The sequence below is a fragment of the Bombina bombina genome, chromosome 5 (assembly GCF_027579735.1).
Source record: "Bombina bombina isolate aBomBom1 chromosome 5, aBomBom1.pri, whole genome shotgun sequence".
In the NCBI taxonomy this organism is placed as follows: domain Eukaryota; kingdom Metazoa; phylum Chordata; class Amphibia; order Anura; family Bombinatoridae; genus Bombina; species Bombina bombina.
Window position 1 is genome coordinate 1,163,068,948 of NC_069503.1, and position 20,592 is coordinate 1,163,089,539.

At 40.7% G+C, this 20,592-nt stretch overlaps 1 protein-coding gene across 1 annotated transcript in view; it reads left to right on the plus strand.

Moving 5' to 3' along the window:
• Window positions 1–20,592, plus strand: part of ADCK5 (aarF domain containing kinase 5) — a 380,223-nt gene that overhangs the window by 127,610 nt on the left and 232,021 nt on the right. The window contains exon 7 of the mRNA XM_053715989.1: window positions 10,484–10,615. Coding sequence (XP_053571964.1) covers window positions 10,484–10,615 — 132 coding nt within the window. The remainder of the gene's footprint in view (window positions 1–10,483; window positions 10,616–20,592) is intronic.

The following is a 20,592-nucleotide window of genomic DNA, read 5'->3' on the forward strand; positions in this document are numbered from 1 at the left end:
AAAATACAACTTGTTAAACTAAACATGCAAACCAAACCTAGCAACACAGATGAGGCAATTATGCAGATAGAATCGCAGTCTTAATGTCAATAATTTATATTTCACATGTAGGAAATGATTTGCCAGTGTTTGAATTATAAGACAGGAACTATATGATAATATATGGTAAAGCTCTGGGGTAAACTCAAAATGTTTCATTTGCGAGGTAGGTATCAAGGATCCTATATAAAGATAGTCATAAAGGGGAGCATATTCCTCAGCAAAGTTCAAATATAGGATTAACTCTCTCATAAATCTAATCATGAGTTTAGTTGACTTGTAGACATACAAACTAAGGCCTAGATTTGGAGTTCGGCGGTAAAAGGGCTGTTAACGCTCCGCGGGCTTTTTTCTGGCCGCACCATAAAATTAACTCTGGTATCGAGAGTTCAAACAAATGCTGCGTTAGGCTCCAAAAAAGGAGCGTAGAGCATTTTTACCGCAAATGCAACTCTCGATACCAGAGTTGCTTACGGACGCGGCCGGCCTCAAAAACGTGCTCGTGCACGATATCCCCATAGGAAACAATGGGACTGTTTGAGCTGGAAAAAAACCTAACACCTGCAAAAAAGCAGCGTTCAGCTCCTAACGCAGCCCCATTGTTTCCTATGGGGAAACACTTCCTACGTCTGCACCTAACACCCAAACATGTACCCCGAGTCTATACACCCCTAGCCTTACACTTATTAACCCCTATTCTGCCGCCCCCGCTATCGCTGACCCCTGCATATTTTTTTTAACCCCTAATCTGCCGCTCCGTAAACCGCCGCCACCTAAGTTATCCTTATGTACCCCTAATCTGCTGCCCCTAACATCGCCGACCCCTATATTATATTTATTAACCCCTAATCTGCCCCCCTCAACGTCGCCGACACCTGCCTACACTTATTAACCCCTAATCTGCCGAGCGGACCTGAGCGCTACTATAATAAAGTTATTAACCCCTAATCCGCCTCACTAACCCTATCATAAATAGTATTAACCCCTAATCTGCCCTCCCTAACATCGCCGACACCTAACTTCAATTATTAACCCCTAATCTGCCGACCGGAGCTCACCGCTATTCTAATAAATTGATTAACCCCTAAAGCTAAGTCTAACCCTAACACTAACACCCCCCTAAGTTAAATATAATTTTTATCTAACGAAATAAATTAACTCTTATTAAATAAATGATTCCTATTTAAAGCTAAATACTTACCTGTAAAATAAACCCTAATATAGCTACAATATAAATTATAATTATATTATAGCTATTTTAGGATTAATATTTATTTTACAGGCAACTTTGTAATTATTTTAACCAGGTACAATAGCTATTAAATAGTTAAGAACTATTTAATAGTTACCTAGTTAAAATAATAACAAATTTACCTGTAAAATAAATCCTAACCTAAGATATAATTAAACCTAACACTACCCTATCAATAAAATAATTAAATAAACTACCTACAATTACCTACAATTAACCTAACACTACACTATCAATAAATTAATTAAACACAATTCCTACAAATAAATACAATTAAATAAACTAGCTAAAGTACAAAAAATAAAAAAGAACTAAGTTACAGAAAATAAAAAAATATTTACAAACATAAGAAAAATATTACAACAATTTTAAACTAATTACACCTACTCTAAGCCCCCTAATAAAATAACAAAGCCCCCCAAAATAAAAAATTCCCTACCCTATTCTAAATTAAAAAAGTTACAAGCTCTTTTACCTTACCAGCCCTGAACAGGGCCCTTTGCGGGGCATGCCCCAAGAATTTCAGGTCTTTTGCCTGTAAAAGAATAAATACAATACCCCCCCCCCCAACATTACAACCCACCACCCACATACCCCTAATCTAACCCAAACCCCCCTTAAATAAACCTAACACTAAGCCCCTGAAGATCTTCCTACCTTGTCTTCACCATACCAGGTTCACCGATCCGTCCTGAAGAGCTCCTCCGATGTCCTGATCCAAGCCCAAGCGGGGGCTGAAGAGGTCCATGATCCGGTCAAAGTCTTCATCCAAGCGGGGCAGAAGAGGATCTTCCATCCGATTGAAGTCATCATCCAGGCGGCATCTTCTATGGTCTTCCATCCGGAGCGAAGCGGCAGGATCCTGAAGACCTCCAGCGCGGAACATCCATCCGGACCGACGACTGAACGACGAATGACTGTTCCTTTAAGGGACGTCATCCAAGATGGCGTCCCTCGAATTCCGATTGGCTGATAGGATTCTATCAGCCAATCGGAATTAAGGTAGGAATTTTCTGATTGGCTGATGGAATCAGCCAATCAGAATCTAGTTCAATCCGATTGGCCGATCCAATCAGCCAATCAGATTGAGCTCGCATTCTATTGGCTGATCGGAACAGCCAATAGAATGCGAGCTCAATCTGATTGGCTGATTGGATCAGCCAATCGGATTGAACTTGATTCTGATTGGCTGATTCCATCAGCCAATCAGAAAATTCCTACCTTAATTCCGATTGGCTGATAGAATCCTATCAGCCAATCGGAATTCGAGGGACGCCATCTTGGATGACGTCCCTTAAAGGAACAGTCATTCGTCGTTCAGTCGTCGGTCCGGATGGATGTTCCGCGCTGGAGGTCTTCAGGATCCTGCCGCTTCGCTCCGGATGGAAGACCATAGAAGATGCCGCCTGGATGATGACTTCAATCGGATGGAAGATCCTCTTCTGCCCCGCTTGGATGAAGACTTTGACCGGATCATGGACCTCTTCAGCCCCCGCTTGGGCTTGGATCAGGACATCGGAGGAGCTCTTCAGGACGGATCGGTGAACCTGGTATGGTGAAGACAAGGTAGGAAGATCTTCAGGGGCTTAGTGTTAGGTTTATTTAAGGGGGGTTTGGGTTAGATTAGGGGTATGTGGGTGGTGGGTTGTAATGTTGGGGGGGGGGGTATGGTATGTTTTTTTTTACAGGCAAAAGAGCTGAAATCCTTGGGGCATGCCCCGCAAAGGGCCCTGTTCAGGGCTGGTAAGGTAAAAGAGCTTGTAACTTTTTTAATTTAGAATAGGGTAGGGAATTTTTTATTTTGGGGGGCTTTGTTATTTTATTAGGGGGCTTAGAGTAGGTGTAATTAGTTTAAAATTGTTGTAATATTTTTCTTATGTTTGTAAATATTTTATTATTTTTTGTAACTTAGTTCTTTTTTATTTTTTGTACTTTAGCTAGTTTATTTAATTGTATTTATTTGTAGCAATTGTGTTTAATTAATTTATTGATAGTGTAGTGTTAGGTTAATTGTAGGTAATTGTAGGTAGTTTATTTAATTATTTTATTGATAGGGTAGTGTTAGGTTTAATTATATCTTAGGTTAGGATTTATTTTACAGGTAAATTTGTTATTATTTTAACTAGGTAACTATTAAATAGTTCTTAACTATTTAATAGCTATTGTACCTGGTTAAAATAATTACAAAGTTGCCTGTAAAATAAATATTAATCCTAAAATAGCTATAATATAATTATAATTTATATTGTAGCTATATTAGGATTTATTTTACAGGTAAGTATTTAGTTTTAAATAGGAATAAGTTATTTAATAAGAGTTAATTTATTTCGTTAGATTTAAATTATATTTAACTTAAGGGGGTGTTAGTGTTAGGGTTAGACTTAGCTTTAGGGGTTAATCCATTTATTAGAATAGCGGTGAGCTCCGGTCGGCAGATTAGGGGTTAATAATTGAAGTTAGGTGTTGGCGATGTTAGGGAGGGCAGATTAGGGGTTAATACTATTTATGATAGGGTTAGTGAGGCGGGTTAGGGGTTAATAACTTTATTATAGTAGTGCTCAGGTCCGCTCGGCAGATTAGGGGTTAATAAGTGTAGGCAGGTGTCGGCGACGTTGAGGGGGGCAGATTAGGGGTTAATAAATATAATATAGGGGTCGGCGGTGTTAGGGGTAGCAGATTAGGGGTACATAGGGATAACGTAGGTGGCGGCGCTTTGCGGTCGGAAGATTAGGGGTTAATTATTTTAAGTAGCTGGCGGCGACGTTGTGGGGGGCAGGTTAGGGGTTAATAAATGTAATACAGGGGTCGGCGGGGTTAGGGGCAGCAGATTAGGGGTACATAAGTATAACGTAGGTGGCGGTCGGCAGATTAGGGGTTAAAAATTTTAATCGAGTGGCGGCGGTGTGGGGGGACCTCGGTTTAGGGGTACATAGGTAGTTTATGGGTGTTAGTGTACTTTAGGGTACAGTAGTTAAGAGCTTTATGAACCGGCGTTAGCCAGAAAGCTCTTAACTCCTGCTATTTTCAGGCGGCTGGAATCTTGTCGTTAGAGCTCTAACGCTCACTTCAGAAACGACTCTAAATACCGGCATTAGAAAGATCCCATTGAAAAGATAGGCTACGCAAATGGCGTAGGGGGATCTGCGGTATGGAAAAGTCGCGGCTGAAAAGTGAGCGTTAGACCCTTTAATCACTGACTCCAAATACCAGCGGGCGGCCAAAACCAGCGTTAGGAGCCTCTAACGCTGGTTTTGACGGCTACCGCCGAACTCCAAATCTAGGCCTAAGTAAATATGGGCAGGCTAAGTAATGCGTTATTCACTTTATCTAGCTAGGATTTATACACCCTCAGAAAAGATATATGTTTAGGAGTGTTAACGTCTGTCCTAAGATACACTGAAGGAGTCAGCAACATGGCAGAAATTGGTGTAAAGTGTAGTAGGGTATATATAGAGCAGCTGTCTGCCCCTATCCATCAATAACACAGTTTGCAAGTAAAGGACTGTACATGTTACCAGTTGATGACCATATATATATATACAATGACATATGTGTTGCAATACTATAGAACAAGATAAGCAGCTTCGATCAAAACTCAGGAGTAGAACAAACTATATAAAGCAGAGCAAATTAAAAACAATAGTGCATTTGATATGTTAAGACGAGTGCGTCCATTATTTCAGGCAGGGTATTTTTGAGTCCATATACGCTGGAGAAAATACTTTGCTTATCTAAAGAAGAACCAGGGACATATATTTAGACAAATATAGTGGCGGAAACCAAACAGTCCCCTATAGTGCTTTCCACGAAGGCTTTTAGCCTATGCCTGCTACTGGCTGAGTATAGGACGGTTGCATGGCCCTTGCAAAGTGTAGGGAAGTCCAGGCTAAAGTCACTAATCCAGAGCAGAGCTGCCAATAATCACCACGGTGTGAGGCCAGGAGCAGCTGATGTAGTGTGTCCCTGAGCAACGCACCAGCGGCTTTCACATGGACGCAGGTTTCGTCTCCGCTCGCCTGCAAAGACATAGTGCGTATGGCATTGTTCCCGTAACAGGATTCCGTTGTGTGCCCAGGATCCTATCCTCCGCCATCAGAGGGAAGCAGTAGAGGAGTCCCATAGCGCTCAGTATTATCGCCGGTCACAGCCTTCACCCCGCGTGAGTCGGGGGCCACAGTCTGTGGTGGGGGTAGTGTGGACAGGGCGCCAGTATCTGTTTCCGCGATGTGCGCTGGTGATGAAGTGGTGAGTGTGCCTTCATCCGTAATCTGCATGGTCTTTGGAGATCGGGGTTTGCCAAATTCAGTTTGGTATAAGAGGCGATTCTCTACAGTGTAAGCCATCGATCGTTTGAAACCAGTGGCCTGGTGGATGCACCGGTGAAACTAGTCATCTTCTGGGTTGAGTTACCAGGCTGCACACCGTTCTGATCCGTTTCTGAAGTGTCAGCACCCCTCATGTTCTGTAGTGTTTCGCATAGGTCCTCGCAGCTGTTAAGCAAAGTCTCTAATTTGGGTAGGAAAAATGCAAACAGTGCCGCGGTTATTTCACTGTTGGAGGCCATCGCCTCGTGGGTAGGTGTCATATATTCAATTAAGATGCCTTCTGGGGTAGAAGAGCTGGAGTTCCTTCTATCTGCTAAATGTTCCCGGACAGCTTGCCTGTCAAGGGAGAGGCAGATGGCGTGGGTTACTGGCTGTAAAATTGAAGTTAAAGGAGATTGTCTTCAGAGCTAATGAAGCCTGCAGCCATCTTACAGAGCCACCCACCGGAAGTCCCCCGGTACTATTAAAATTGTTATTTAATCTATAATAATTCTGAATTTATCTCCTATATATATATTTAAGGCAGCAATTACGCCTTTAATATAATATGTCCCATTTCAATATATATATGAGTTATTTGAATTATTTCTTTTTCAAGGATAATATATTTATATCTATGCCACACAGGGACTGCAAATGCCAATCTGTCTGCTCTCTTTACATGGAAAATTTCATAGTAGATACTTTACACATGGTCTCTGTTTGTTTGTCAACTTGGTTTCTGCCCCCTGCAGTGCTGTTGGCTTCAAAGACTGTGTTATCTTGAGCCATAATAACTTTGTATATAGTTAAGTGAACATGTCTTCATTCAGCTGAAATTATTTGGCAAGGGGGGTTTGTTTTATATTAGAATAGAACTGTTATCTTCAGAATTTATGAGATGCAATATAGATGGCTTCAGAGTAGAAATAGGGGTCAGCGATCATCTGATAGGGATTTTAAATTCACGCCTCAGTGGGATATCCTTGGAAACAGATGTGAAATATATATAGAATATACAGGTGATTATCTTTGAAGTAATCTGTTTTTTTTTCCTCTGGAATGGTTGTTTTAATTAAGTACACCAAATGTTCCATTGTCCTCACTTTTGTGTTCAGAATAGCCCTGCATACCAAGTGTGGGGGGGGGGGGGGAGCTGAAGATGTAAGCATGAGTGAAGTCAATTCCTCTGAATGAGTGAATCACCTGCCACTTACTAGACAAACATAGGATCAATATATAATATATATATATATACACAATCTTTACTTATACCTTGACAGTTGTGAATTCTAACAACATTAATAGGGAAATTATTGTTCTTTCCTTGTTTCCTAATCCTAAATCTACTCTTAAAAGATATTTACACTCTTTGGATTTAGTTAGAGCTTTAAAATACTATGTAGATGCTACTAAGGATTTCAGAAAGACTTCTAGTCTGTTTGTTCTATTTCTGGTTTTAGAAAAGGTCAGGAAGCCTCTATGTTATTAGCATCCTGGTTAAAACTTTGAATTCACAAAGCTTATTTGGAAGCGGGCCAGTCTTCGCCTCAGATAATTTCAGCTCTTTCTACAAGATCAGTTGCCACATATTGGGCTTTCAAGAATGAAGCTTCAGTTGATCAAATTTGCAAAGCGGCCACTTGGTCTTCTCTGCATACCTTTACTAAATTCTATAATTTTGATGTTTTTGCTTCTTCAGAAGCAGCTTTTGGTAGAAAGGTTCTTCAGGCAGCTGTCTCAGTTTGATTCTAGTGCCTATGATTTAAGTTGTTTTATTTTTCATTTTAAAAAAAAGACATTACTTTTGGATTTAATTTCTCACTGAAAATAGCTGTTTTTATTTTATCCTTCCCTTTATTTTTTGTTACTCGTGGACTTTCACATCTTCTGTATTATTTCCCATCAGTAACAAGCTTGTGGACTCTCACCACGTATATGAAAGAAAACATAATTTATACCTAAAAAATCAATTTCTTTCATGGTGGCGAGAGTCCACGGAGCCCACCCAATTTTTATTTATTTTTGGGTTATGTTTAATAAGCACATATTTTTTCCTGCTCCTCTTTTTTTTTATGAGGAAAGTTGGTTAGTGATATGGTATTGTTTGACTTATATTTCACTTTGGAGTTTAAACGCTGTCGTCCAAGCAGCGTGAAGCAGCTTATGCACTCGGAGATCCACAACAAAAATGAGGATATCCACACTGTGCAGTCTACTCTGAATAAATGAATACAAAGAAACAAACTCCCAGGAGCGTGAAAAAAGTATATCCGTGCAGGACAATATTATAACTGGTTATGTGAACTGAGGCAGTACACTATGCACAAACACATTTGGTAACTATAAAACAATGTAGAAAATGTATTCAGTATACATTAAAAGTCACAAAAAGGAACAGACTCACGATTGTATGAAAGACAAGGACTGGGATTACGTCTGACGCATTTCACGCCGGTTGGTGCTTTCTCAAAGATAGTTTGAGAGTGTCTCAAGGCAGGGTTAAATAGCCATAGTAGGAAAAGAACACACCCTCAAACAACATGACGTTTATATCAATTATGCAGATTTCCGCAGAGCCAAAGGAAAATCATATGGCTCAGCAAAGGCATAGTGCCGTCTGTCAACAGTTCAAAAGAAAACGAGAACTGATTAGGCCGGGGATAGCAGAGACAATGGTGTTATAGGACACACTAAATACTATAACATACATAGAGACTAGAACTTATTTCACACGTATGGATCAGTATCTTATAAATAAACAATTAGTGCGATCTTTACTCATTAGTACAAAGAAACTTAAATAGGCTTGAAAATATTTTCCCTATTGATTCTACCACTTTTTGTTAACTCACATTAGGGTATCTTAGTTCAGCATATGGGATTCAAAAGTGCTTAACTAGCTTAGCGCATTGTTTCCATCTATACCTTTAGTTCTAATGATGTATGATAATAACAAACATATAACTACAAAATGATGTTAAAAGACAAAAATAAAACGGTAAAAAAATTTGAAAAAATCCAAAGTAAGATGGTTGCTGGAAACAATTTAGCGATCAGGCTTTGCAGTCAACAGGTTCCAATTAGTAGTTCATGAAGAGAGACATTATATTATTACACATATACGGCTACATTGTATTTCTACATGTGTCTTAGACACCTCACCTCTTGGCTATACGTTAAACTGAGGTATGAGTGAGGTGAGAGGGATATATATAGACTTTGCCTCCTCCTGGTAGGAATGTATATCCCATACGTAATAGCTTGTGGACTCTCGCCACCATGAAATAACTTAATTTATCAGGTAAGCTCTTACATAAATTGTTTTTCCTACAGATGAAATCAGGTTTTCACTCAGTTATTCTCCCAACATCGTGTCATTTTTTTAAAAACGCCAATGTTTTCTAATGATCCTCTTGAGGCGTGCATTATTCGTGCCGTATTCTGTAATAAACAGAATTTCAATTTTATTCTCGTCATTTGGATCATTTGTCTCTGACTTAGCCTTATAGCTTCCCTACCTCCTCAATAGCCTTATCTATAAGGGAATTCTCATAGCCTCTCTCTACAAATGTAGCTTTTAGTATAAGTGCTTGTTGGTGAATAATCTCATCTTGACTTCAGTTTCTTGCCTTTGGGGATATACGACGTCTTCCACATTTCTAGGGGCAACTATTATAGTGGATATAGTTGTTACAGTCAACTTTTTAACAAAATGTTATGGATTCAACCTAGGTCCTCTAAGCCTTAATCAGTGCTCCTATTGATGCGTTAACCAAAGCTGCTTTTTGGAAACTTACACTTAAATCATGTTCCCTGTAGCACAGCTACTCCTTTGGCTGACGTTCTGTCCAGTTAAATTTGCACCAAACGTATCCGGTATATATCGCACAACATTTATATTTGTAGCGGACAGCAGAAATGCCCTATGCCTGCTAAGATTATAAAATCACAATGGATTGTGGGATTAGCTTTTCAGACAGTCATTGTGCCTTTTGGAACTTTTTTTCTATTTCTTGGGCAACTAATAAAGACTTATGTAATATGGTATCTCACTTGTCTTTTCTCTGTTTAAGCTTTCAGTAGTTTTCAGATATGGTTTACTGATGCCTTATAATATTCTCACCAACAAATAATCACTGAGGAGCACTGGAGCTAAATACAATATAACTTTTATTCACAAGTCATTAAAAACATAATTATAGAAGGAACAGCATGTAGAGCCCCTCTATTCACTGTGCAACAACTGATGCATTTCATGCTCACCCTTTGTCTGCTGTTGGTAAGAGCTACTAGGGCGCGCGAGATATCTAGAAATAAAGTCAAACCATCATTTCCATATTCTGCTCATATCTTGTGTAGCACTCACAAAGGTTCTCTCTTGTGCTGCACAACTGCTGAATAAATCGCAGGTGTGGACACGGCACAGGTATCAATGACGCAAACCGATGAGGCTAAGCAAGCCCAAATCCAATGTATAAATAGGCAAAGTCCTCCAGTTTCTTATATACATTAACATTATAAGTACAGCTGTAGTCCCATGTTTGCATAATAAAGATTGTTTTTAGTATACCAAGCTAAATTTGTCTATTTATACATTGGATAAAATAAGACAGCCATTGAAAGAAATGAGTCTTTTTATATTCAAAATCTGCTTTGTATTTTCTATATAGCGCCTCCTTGTGAGAGAGCCCTACATCTGCACATGAGCGGGTTATTGCAAGTATGATTTTATTTCTGTGTTATTAGCGCAGTAGTATTACATCACCTCATCGGTCACACTTTGTACCCTTGTTTCTCCTCATTATCAGTACTCCCTGCTTGCGTCTGTCTTACCCATAAGGTCTACCCATTAAAGCATTTTCTTGTCTATTTCCCCCTTTGTTAGGACTTAAAGGGCACCTTAGCACAGGAGCTGGACTTTGAAAATGAAGGACGTAATTCAGAGAGGTGTGCAAGAGACCTGAGAAGCCTCTCTTATGTACGGATACCCAAGGTGCACTGGGACCGCACCAGCAAGGTTAGAGAACATGTCTCCACTCTGTGAAAGGAATAGGAGGAAGTCACTCAGGAAGTACTGAGGAAGCTAGAGTGATGAACTGCTCTGGCCAGTCAGTATGTAGTCTGTGTGAGGTCCGAGCAGGGGCTGTGGTGAGGGCAACGTAACTTAGGGATGAGGGGAGGGAGAGAGGGGATAATGAAAAATAAATATACATGAAATCTCCATATATATTAAAGTATTTATTAAAGCTGAGGATGAAGCATTTGCCACCAGAGCCACAACAAGGGGTTATGGTCTCCGGTCAGAGAACAGCAAGATAAGAAGTCTTCTGTGGGGGTATTTCCTTACAGAAAGGATGGTTGGTTGATTGAAGAGATGTTAAAACAAAGATTGTCTGTGATACACATAACCTTTTGTTAAACGCCACATAGAAACCTGTACAGACTAAACGACTAAACGGACCTTTTAGTTCTTGTCTACCTCGATAATCTATGTTTCTGAATAAGTCTGGGGTGTAATAGTTGGGGGAGAAAAGTCATGTGAGCTGTGGTATACCTGATGAATATAATAATGAGCAACTTAAAGTGAGGGGTGCTATAGTGAGTGAGTTATGAGAGGCTTTGGCATCTAGGAAAGTCTTGCAAAAGAAAGGTGATGGCATCTACTCACTCAGTTAATTACAGACTGAGACACATTACTAACTGTTAAAAAAGAGCAACACCGTATAGTATTGCAGCAATTAGAGTGCTTGGTTGTATAGGTAGCGGTATCTGCAGCAGGAATAGTAAGTATTGCAGTGAATAAGGCCAGTAGAGTACTTGGTTGTATAGGTAGCGGTATCTGCAGCAGGAATAGTAAGTACTGCAGTGAGTAAGGCCAGTAGAGTGCTTGGTTGTATAGTTAGTTGTATCTGCAGCAGGAATAGTAAGTATTGCAGTGAGTAAGGCCAATAGAGTGCTTGGTTGTAGAGGTATCTGCAGCAGGAATAGTAAGTATTGCAGTAAGACCAGTAGAGTGCTTGGTTGTATAGGTAGCAGTATCTGCAGCAGGAATAGTAAGTATTGCAGTGAGTAAGGCAGTAGATTGCTTGGTTGTATAGGTAGAGGTATCTGCAGCAGGAATAGTAAGTATTGCAGTAAGTAAGGCCAGTACAGTGCTTGGTTGTATAGGTAGAGGTATCTGCAGCAGGAATAGTAAGTACTGCAGTGAGTAAGGCCAATAGAGTGCTTGCTTGTATAGGTAGCTGTATCTGCAGCAGGAATAGTAAGTACTGCAGTGAGTAAGGTCAGTAGAGTGCTTGGTTGTATAGGTAGCGGTATCTGCAGCTGGAATAGTAAGTATTGCAGTGAGTATGGTCAGTAGAGTGCTTGGTTGTATAGGTAGAGGTATCTGCAGCAGGAATAGTAAGTATTGCAGTGAGTAAGGCCAGTAGAGTGCTTGGTTGTATAGGTAGCAGTATCTGCAGCAGGAATAGTAAGTATTGCAGTGAGTAAGGTTAGTAGAGTACTTGGTTGTATAGGTAGCAGTATCTGCAGCAGGTATAGTAAGTATTGCAGGGAATAAGGCCAGTAGAGTGCTTGGTTGTATACAGTAGGTAGCGGTATCTGTAGCAGGAATAGTAAGTATTGCAGTGAGTAAGGCCAGTAGAGTGCTTGGTTGTATAGGTAGCGGTATCTGCAGCAGGAATAGTAAGTATTGCAGTAAGTAAGGCCAGTAGAGTGCTTGGTTGTATAGGTAGCAGTATCTGCAGCAGGAATAGTAAGTATTACAGTGAGTAAGGTCAGTAGAGTGCTTGGTTGTATAGGTAGCGGTATCTGCAGCAGGAATAGTAAGTATTACAGTGAGTAAGGCCAGTAGAGTGCTTGGTTGTATAGGTAGTGTTATCTGCAGCAGGAATAGTAAGTATTACAGTGAGAAAGGCCAGTAGAGTGCTTGGTTGTATAGGTAGCGGTATCTGCAGCAGGAATAGTAAGTATTGCCGTAAATAAGGCCAATAGAGTGCTTGGTTGTATAGGTAGAGGTATCTGCAGCAGGAATAGTAAGTATTGCAGTGAGTAAGGTCAGTAGAGTGTGGTTGTATAGTTAGCGATATCTGCAGCAGGAATAATAATATAATAATTTTAACTAGTATTTATATATAGCGCCTTACTCCCAGTTGGACTCAAAGCGCTTTTTCAGCGCTCGCTCTCGGAATTATCCAAATCAGCAGCTGAATAGTAATATTTGTTATTATTTACCAATTTAATGGTACTCATTTTATCGACCTCAGAAGGATGAAGGGCTGAGTCGGCCTTGCCGGGATTTGAACCTGTGACCTTTGGATCTTTGAACAGGCTTTTGTAGTCAGGGCATTTTACCAACTGAGCTACCTCACCGGCTTTTTAGTAAGTATTACAGTGAGGAAGGCCAGTAGAGTGATTGGTTGTATATATAGCAGTATCTGCAACATGAATAGTAAGTATTGCAGTGAGTAAGGTCAGTACAGTGCTTGGTTGTATAGGTAGCAGTATTTGCAGCATGAATAGTAAGTATTGCAGTGAGTAAGGCCAGTAGAGTGCTTGGTTGTATAGGTAGCAGTATCTGCAGCAGGAATAGTAAGTATTCCAGTGAGTAAGGCCAGTAGAGTGCTTGGTTGTATAGGTAGCAGTATCTGCAGCAGGAATAGTAAGTATTCCAGTGAGTAAGGCCAGTAGAGTGCTTGGTTGTATAGGTAGCAGTATCTGCAGCAGGAATAGTACGTATTGAAGTGAGTAAGATCAATAGAGTGCTTGGTTGCATAGTTGGTTAAATGCAGCAGGAATCGTAAGTATTGCAGTGAGTATGGTCAGTAGAGTGCTTGGTTGTATAGGTAGAGGTATCTGCAGCAGGAATAGTAAGTATTGCAGTGAGTAAGGTCAGTAGAGTGCTTGGTTGTATAGGTAGAGGTTTCTGCAGCAGGAATAGTAAGTATTGCAGTGTGTAAGGCCAGTAGAGTGCTTGGTTGTATAGGTAGCAGTATCTGCAGCAGGAATAGTAAGTATTGCAGTGAGTAAGGTCAGTAGAGTGCTTGGTTATATAGGTAGAGGTATCTGCAGCAGGAATAGTAAGTATTGCAGTGAGTAAGGCCAGTAGAGTGCTTGGTTGTATAGGTAGCAGTATCTGTAGCAGGAATAGTAAGTATTACAGTAAGTAAGGTCAGTAGAGTGCTTGGTTGTATAGGTAGCGGTATCTGCAGTAGGAATAGTAAGTGCTGCAGTGAGTAAGGCCAGTAGAGTGCTTGGTTGTATAGGTAGCGGTAACTGCAGCAGGAATAGTAAGTACTGCAGTTAGTAAGGCCAGTGGAGTGCTTGGTTGTATAGGTAGCGGTATCTGCAGCATGAATAGTAAGTATTGCAGTGAGTAAGGTCAGTTGCATAGGTAGCTGTAACTGCAGCAGGAATAGTAAGTATTGCAGTGAGCAAGGTCAGTAGAGTGCTTGGTTGTATAGGTAGCGGTATCTGCAGCAGTAATAGTAAGTATTGCAGTGAGTAAGGCCAGTAGAGTGCTTGGTTGTATAGGTAGAGGTATCTGCAGCAGTAATAGTAAGTATTGCAGTGAGTAAGGCCAGTAGAGTGCTTGGTTGTATATTTAGCAGTATCTGCAGCAGGAATAGTAAGTATTGCAGTGAGCAAGGTCAGTAGAGTGCTTGGTTGTATAGGTAGCGGTATCTGCAGCAGTAATAGTAAGTATTGCAGTGAGTAAGGCCAGTAGAGTGCTTGGTTGTATAGGTAGAGGTATCTGCAGCAGTAATAGTAAGTACTGCAGTTAGTAAGGCCAGTAGAGTGCATGGTTGTATAGGTAGCGGTATCTGCAGCAGGAATAGTAAGTACTGCAGTGAGTATGGCCAGTAGAGTGCTTGGTTGTATAGGTAGCAGTATCTGCAGCAGGAATAGCAAGTACTGCAGTTAGTAAGGCCAGTAGAGTGCATGGTTGTATAGGTAGCAGTATCTGTAGCAGGAATAGTAAGTACCGCAGTGAGTAAGGCCAGTAGAGTGCTTGGTTGTATAGGTAGCAGTATCTGCAGCAGGAATAGTAAGTGCTGCAGTGAGTAAGGCCAGTAGAGTGCTTGGTTGTATAGGTAGCGGTAACTGCAGCAGGAATAGTAAGTACTGCAGTTAGTAAGGCCAGTGGAGTGCTTGGTTGTATAGGTAGCGGTATCTGCAGCATGAATAGTAAGTATTGCAGTGAGTAAGGCCAGTAGAGTGCTTGGTTGTATAGGTAGAGGTATCTGCAGCAGGAATAGTAAGTATTGCAGTTAGTAAGGCCAGTAGAGTGCTTGGCTGTATAGGTAGCGGTATCTGCAGCAGGAATAGTAAGTATTGCAGTGAGTAAGGCCAGTAGAGTGCTTGGTTGTATAGGTAGAGGTATCTGCAGCAGGAATAGTAAGTATTGCAGTGAGTAAGGCAGTAGATTGCTTGGTTGTATAGGTAGAAGTATCTGCAGCAGGAACAGTAAGTATTGCAGTGAGTAAGGCCAGTAGAGTGCTTGGTTGTATAGGTAGCGGTATTTGCAGCAGGAATAGTAAGTATTGCAGTGAGTAAGGCCAGTAGAGTGCTTGGTTGTATAGGTAGTAGTATCTTCAGCAGGAATAGTAAGTATTGCAGTGAGTAAGGCCAGTAGAGTGCCTGCTTGTATAGGTAGAGGTATCTGCAGCATGAATAGTAAGTATTGCAGGGAGTAAGGTCAGTAGAGTGCTTGGTTGTATAGGTAGAGGTATCTGCAACAGGAATCGTACGTATTGCAGTGAGTAAGGCTAGTAGAGTGCTTATTTGTATAGGTAGAGGTATCTGCATCATGAATAGTATGTATTGCAGTGAGTAAGGCCAGTAGAGTGCTTGGTTGTATAGGTAAAGGTATCTGCATCATGAATAGTAAGTATTGCAGTGAGTAAGGCCAGTAGAGTGCTTGGTTGTATAAGTTGCAGTATCTGCAGCAGGAATAGTAAGTATTGCAGTGAGTAAGGCAGTAGATTGCTTGGTTGTATAGGTAGAAGTATCTGCAGCAGGAACAGTAAGTATTGCAGTGAGTAAGGGCAGTAGAGTGCTTGGTTGTATAGGTAGCGGTATTTGCAGCAGGAATAGTAAGTATTGCAGTGAGTAAGGCCAGTAGAGTGCTTGGTTGTATAGGTAGTAGTATGTTCAGCAGGAATAGTAAGTATTGCAGTGAGTAAGGCCAGTAGAGTGCCTGCTTGTATAGGTAGAGGTATCTGCAGCATGAATAGTAAGTATTGCAGTGAGTAAGGTCAGTAGAGTGCTTGGTTATATAGGTAGAGGTATCTGCAACAGGAATCGTACATATTGCAGTGAGTAAGGCTAGTAGAGTGCTTATTTGTATAGGTAGAGGTATCTGCATCATGAATAGTATGTATTGCAGTGAGTAAGGCCAGTAGAGTGTTTGGTTGTATAGGTAAAGGTATCTGCATCATGAATAGTAAGTATTGCAGTGAGTAAGGCCAGTAGAGTGCTTGGTTGTATAAGTTGCAGTATCTGCAGCAGGAATAGTAAGTATTGCAGTGATAAATGGATTAATATCAATAAGTCATAAATGGACAGCAGTGATATGGAAAATTACCCACTTATGTATTCAATAATTTATAATTATCTTATAAGTATACACTTGGATAGTGAACTAGATTAAACTTAACCCTGTATGCAGAGGTGATATCCCCCTTCATGTCTCTTGGGGTATGCATAGAAACCCGTGGGTACCCACTAGGATGAAAATCCATGTGAATAGTCCCGGGTGACAGTGCATACAACAATTGCTGGTAGATTCCAATGTGGTATTATTTAGTATAGAACGGTCCGAAGTCAAGGACTTTATTTAGTCCTTTAGGAACCAATGTGTCCAGCATGTGAATCCATTTTGTTTCCACTTGTAACAACCTAGTGTCCCTATCACCACCTCTCCTCAGTGGCGGCACATGGTCAATCACCATTGATCTAAGGCTGTATAGGCTGTGGTTGTGTTCAGCAAAATGCCGGGCAACAGGTTGCTCCGAATCCCCTTGTCTCAATGCTTCACGTATTGCACAGCGATGGTTCGCCATTCGGTCTCTGAAACTCGTTATTGTTTTGCCAATGTAGACCAAAGAGCACGGACAGATTAACATCTAAATTACATATGTGCTTGTGCACGTTAATCTGTATCGGATGGTATATCGCTTGTTGGTATGGGGGTGTTGGAACATCTGGCCCCTCAACATGGTGTTGCATGTGATGCAACTTCCACATGTGTAGCATCCCTGTTTGGACGTCTTCAGCCAGATATCCTTCTGGTTGCATTTGACCGGATCGGTCTTCACCAGTAAATTCCTCAGATTCTCTGCCCTGCGATAGACCATCCTAGGTGGCTGCATCCTCTGGAATGGGAGAGTTGGATCAGTTCCCAAGATTGGCCAATGTTGTTGCGACGATTTCTTAAGCATACTGCTAGTCGGGGTATACATGGTCACAAAGTTCAGCTGTTCCGTTTCCAAGCTGGTTTTTACATGTCCCCTCCTGCTGGGGTCCTGCATTAATTCATCCTTGATCTTACGGACCATTCTCTTGTCATAGCCTCTCGCCACCAATTTTTCTTCCATAGCTCTCAGCTGTTCAATCATGGTGGGTACCTCACTGTTATTGCGAATAACCCGCATAAGTTGAGAGGTGACAATCCCTGTTTTCTGATGACTGGGGTGGAAGCTCCTAGCCTCTAACAAAGAGTTGCGGTCGGTTGGCTTCGTGTATAGCGAAGTACCAAAGGAGCATCCATTATCAGTCATGATCTTATAAATGTTAAGATCTAAAAAGTGTATAGCTTCCTCACTATACTCTAATTTGAAGCGTATGGGACAGTCCATGGTGTTCAAACATGTTAACCACTTTTCAAGTTCTTCTTTATTCCCTCCCCACACCAAAAACACATCGTGAATGTATCGTACGTAGTAATTGATGTGGGGGTGAGTAAATGGTTTCATGGTTGTCTGTTCATACCATGCCATATATAAATTGGCGTATGTGGGTGCCATGTTTGAACCCATGGCTGTCCCTGATACCTGCAAAAAATAACCATTCTCAAATTTAAAGAAATTTTTCTCCAAACACAGAGTGAGCAATTCGCATAAATATTCAATTGGAGGGCCTTCATACAGTGGATTCCCCGTCACCATGGACCTGACAGCCGTAACACCCCCCCATGGGGAATGGAGGTGTATAGACTGTCCACGTCCATGGTGACTAGGATATCACGTTGCTGGAGCATAGTATAGCCCCTTAAAATATTCAATAGGCTGGGTGAATCCTACAAATATGCTGGAGTTCCTTTTACTACCGGTTGGAGATAGTAGTCTATATAGATGGCCAAATTAGACAACAGATAGATACTATTGGTCTGCCAGGGGGATTAGTAAGAGTCTTATGCACCTTTGGCAAAAGGTATAGTACTGGTGTTTTAGGGTGATCATTAGTCAAATATTCAATCTCTTGTTCTGATAATAATCCTGCTTCATAGCCCCTATTGAGGCATTCATCAATATGCTTTTTGAATGTGTTACTCGAATTTCCTTTCAGCCTAACATAGATTTCTTTCATGTAATTAGCAAGAGTCCATGAGCTAGTGACGTATGGGATATACATTCCTACCCGGAGGGGCAAAGTTTCCCAAACCTTAAAATGCCTATAAATACACCCCTCACCACACCCACAATTCAGTTTAACGAATAGCCAAGAAGTGGGGTGATAAAAAAGGAGCGAAAGCATTAAAAATAAGGAATTGGAATAATTGTGCTTTATACAAAAAAATCATAACCACCACAAAAAAGGGTGGGTCTCATGGACTCTTGCCAATATGAAAGAAATGAATTTATCAGGTAAGTTCTTACATAAATTATGTTATTCGAGTCAGAAAGCTGCTTATAGGCCTCTGCCTTATAGTCAACATAGTCCTGTATGACTATGGACCCGCCCTTATCCGCCGGGCGAATAGCAATGCTATTGTCATTACTTAAAGGACCAGTCAACACAGCACAAAACCAAAACCAAAATAAATATACAGCCACATAGAGGATTACGTTTATAATGTATATGAGCATTAGTAAAATTATTATAAAACTTACTTTTCTCCTGTCTGTTTTACCAATTGTTCTGAGGCTTGTCCACCTCCCACGCCTAGAGGAGGATGGGCTCACTGTGAGTGACAAATGTTATCTTCCAATCCAAGATTAGCCTATTTGCATTTTTTTCTGTGCATGTGAGCCCCCGGAGTGTGCACGTCACCCCCCCTTGCATGTGCACGTGACTCCCTCCTCAGACGTGCACTATTGTCTTTATAAATTACAAGCAGGCACAGCATGAAAGGCAGCAGCTCTGCTAAACAGCATTTAGAGCTGTTCCCTTTCATGTCAGTTGGATTGGTGCCACATTATAGTGCTTCTCTGTCTTATATATTTTAGTGCACCCACATAATTGCAGCATAAATGTTTATTTCTTTCATGTAATTAGCAAGAGTCCATGAGCTAGTGACGTATGGGATATACATTCCTACCAGGAGGGGCAAAGTTTCCCAAACCTCAAAATGCCTATAAATACACCCCTCACCACACCCACAAATCAGTTTTACAAACTTTGCCTCCTATGGAGGTGGTGAAGTAAGTTTGTGCTAGATTCTACGTTGATATGCGCTCCGCAGCAGGTTGGAGCCTGGTTTTCCTCTCAGCCTGCAGTGAATGTCAGAGGGATGTGAAGAGAGTATTGCCTATTTGAATTCAATGATCTCCTTCTACGGGGTCTATTTCATAGGTTCTCTGTTATCGGTCGTAGAGATTCATCTCTTACCTCCCTTTTCAGATCGACGATATACTCTTATATATACCATTTCCTCTACTTATTCTCGTTTCAGTACTGGTTTTGCTTTCTAATACATGTAGATGAGTGTCCTGGGGTAAGTAAGTCTTATTTTATGTGACACTCTAAGCTATGGTTGGGCACTTTTTATATAAAGTTCTAAATATATGTATTCAAACATTTATTTGCCTTGACTCAGGATGTTCAACATTCCTTATTTCAGACAGTCAGTTTCATATTTGGGATAATGCATATGAATAATTCATTTTTTTCTTACCTTAAAAATTTGACTTTCCCTGTGGGCTGTTAGGCTCGCGGGGGCTGAAAATGCTTCATTTTATTGCGTCATTCTTGGCGCGGCCTTTTTTGGCGCAAAAATTATTTTCTGTTTCCGGCGTCATACGTGTCGCCGGAAGTTGCGTCGTTTTTGACGTTCTTTTGCGCCAAAAGTGTCGGCGTTCCGGATGTGGCGTCATTTTTGGCGCCAAAAGCATTTAGGCGCCAAATAATGTGGGCGTCTTTTTTGGTGCGAAAAAATATGGGCGTCACTTTTGTCTCCACATTATTTAAGTCTCATTGATTTTTTGCTTCTGGTTGCTAGAAGCTTATTCTCTGGCATTTTTTTCCCATTCCTGAAACTGTCATTTAAGGAATTTGATCAATTTTGCTTTATATGTTGTTTTTTCTATTACATATTGCAAGATGTCCCACGTTGAAGCTGAGTCAGAAGATACTTCTGGAATATCCCTGCCTGGGGCTGGAGCTACCAAAGCTAAGTGTATCTACTATAAACTTATGGTATCTGTTCCTCCAGCTGTTGTTTGTACTGTTTTGTCATGACAAACTGTTTATGCAGATATTTCCTTTAAGTACTGTTACATTACCTGTTGCTGTTCTGTCAACATCTAATACTCAGAGTGTTCCTGATAACATAAGAGATTTTGTTTTTAAATCCATTAAGAAGGCTATGTCTGTTATTCCTCCTTCTAGTAAATGTAAAAAGTCTTTTAAAACTTCTCATTTTTCAGATGAATTTTTAAATGAACATCATCATTCTGATTCTGATAATGGTTCTTCTGGTTCAGAGGATTCTGTCTCAGAGGTTGATGCTGATAAATCTTCATATTTATTTAAAATGAAATGTATTCGTTC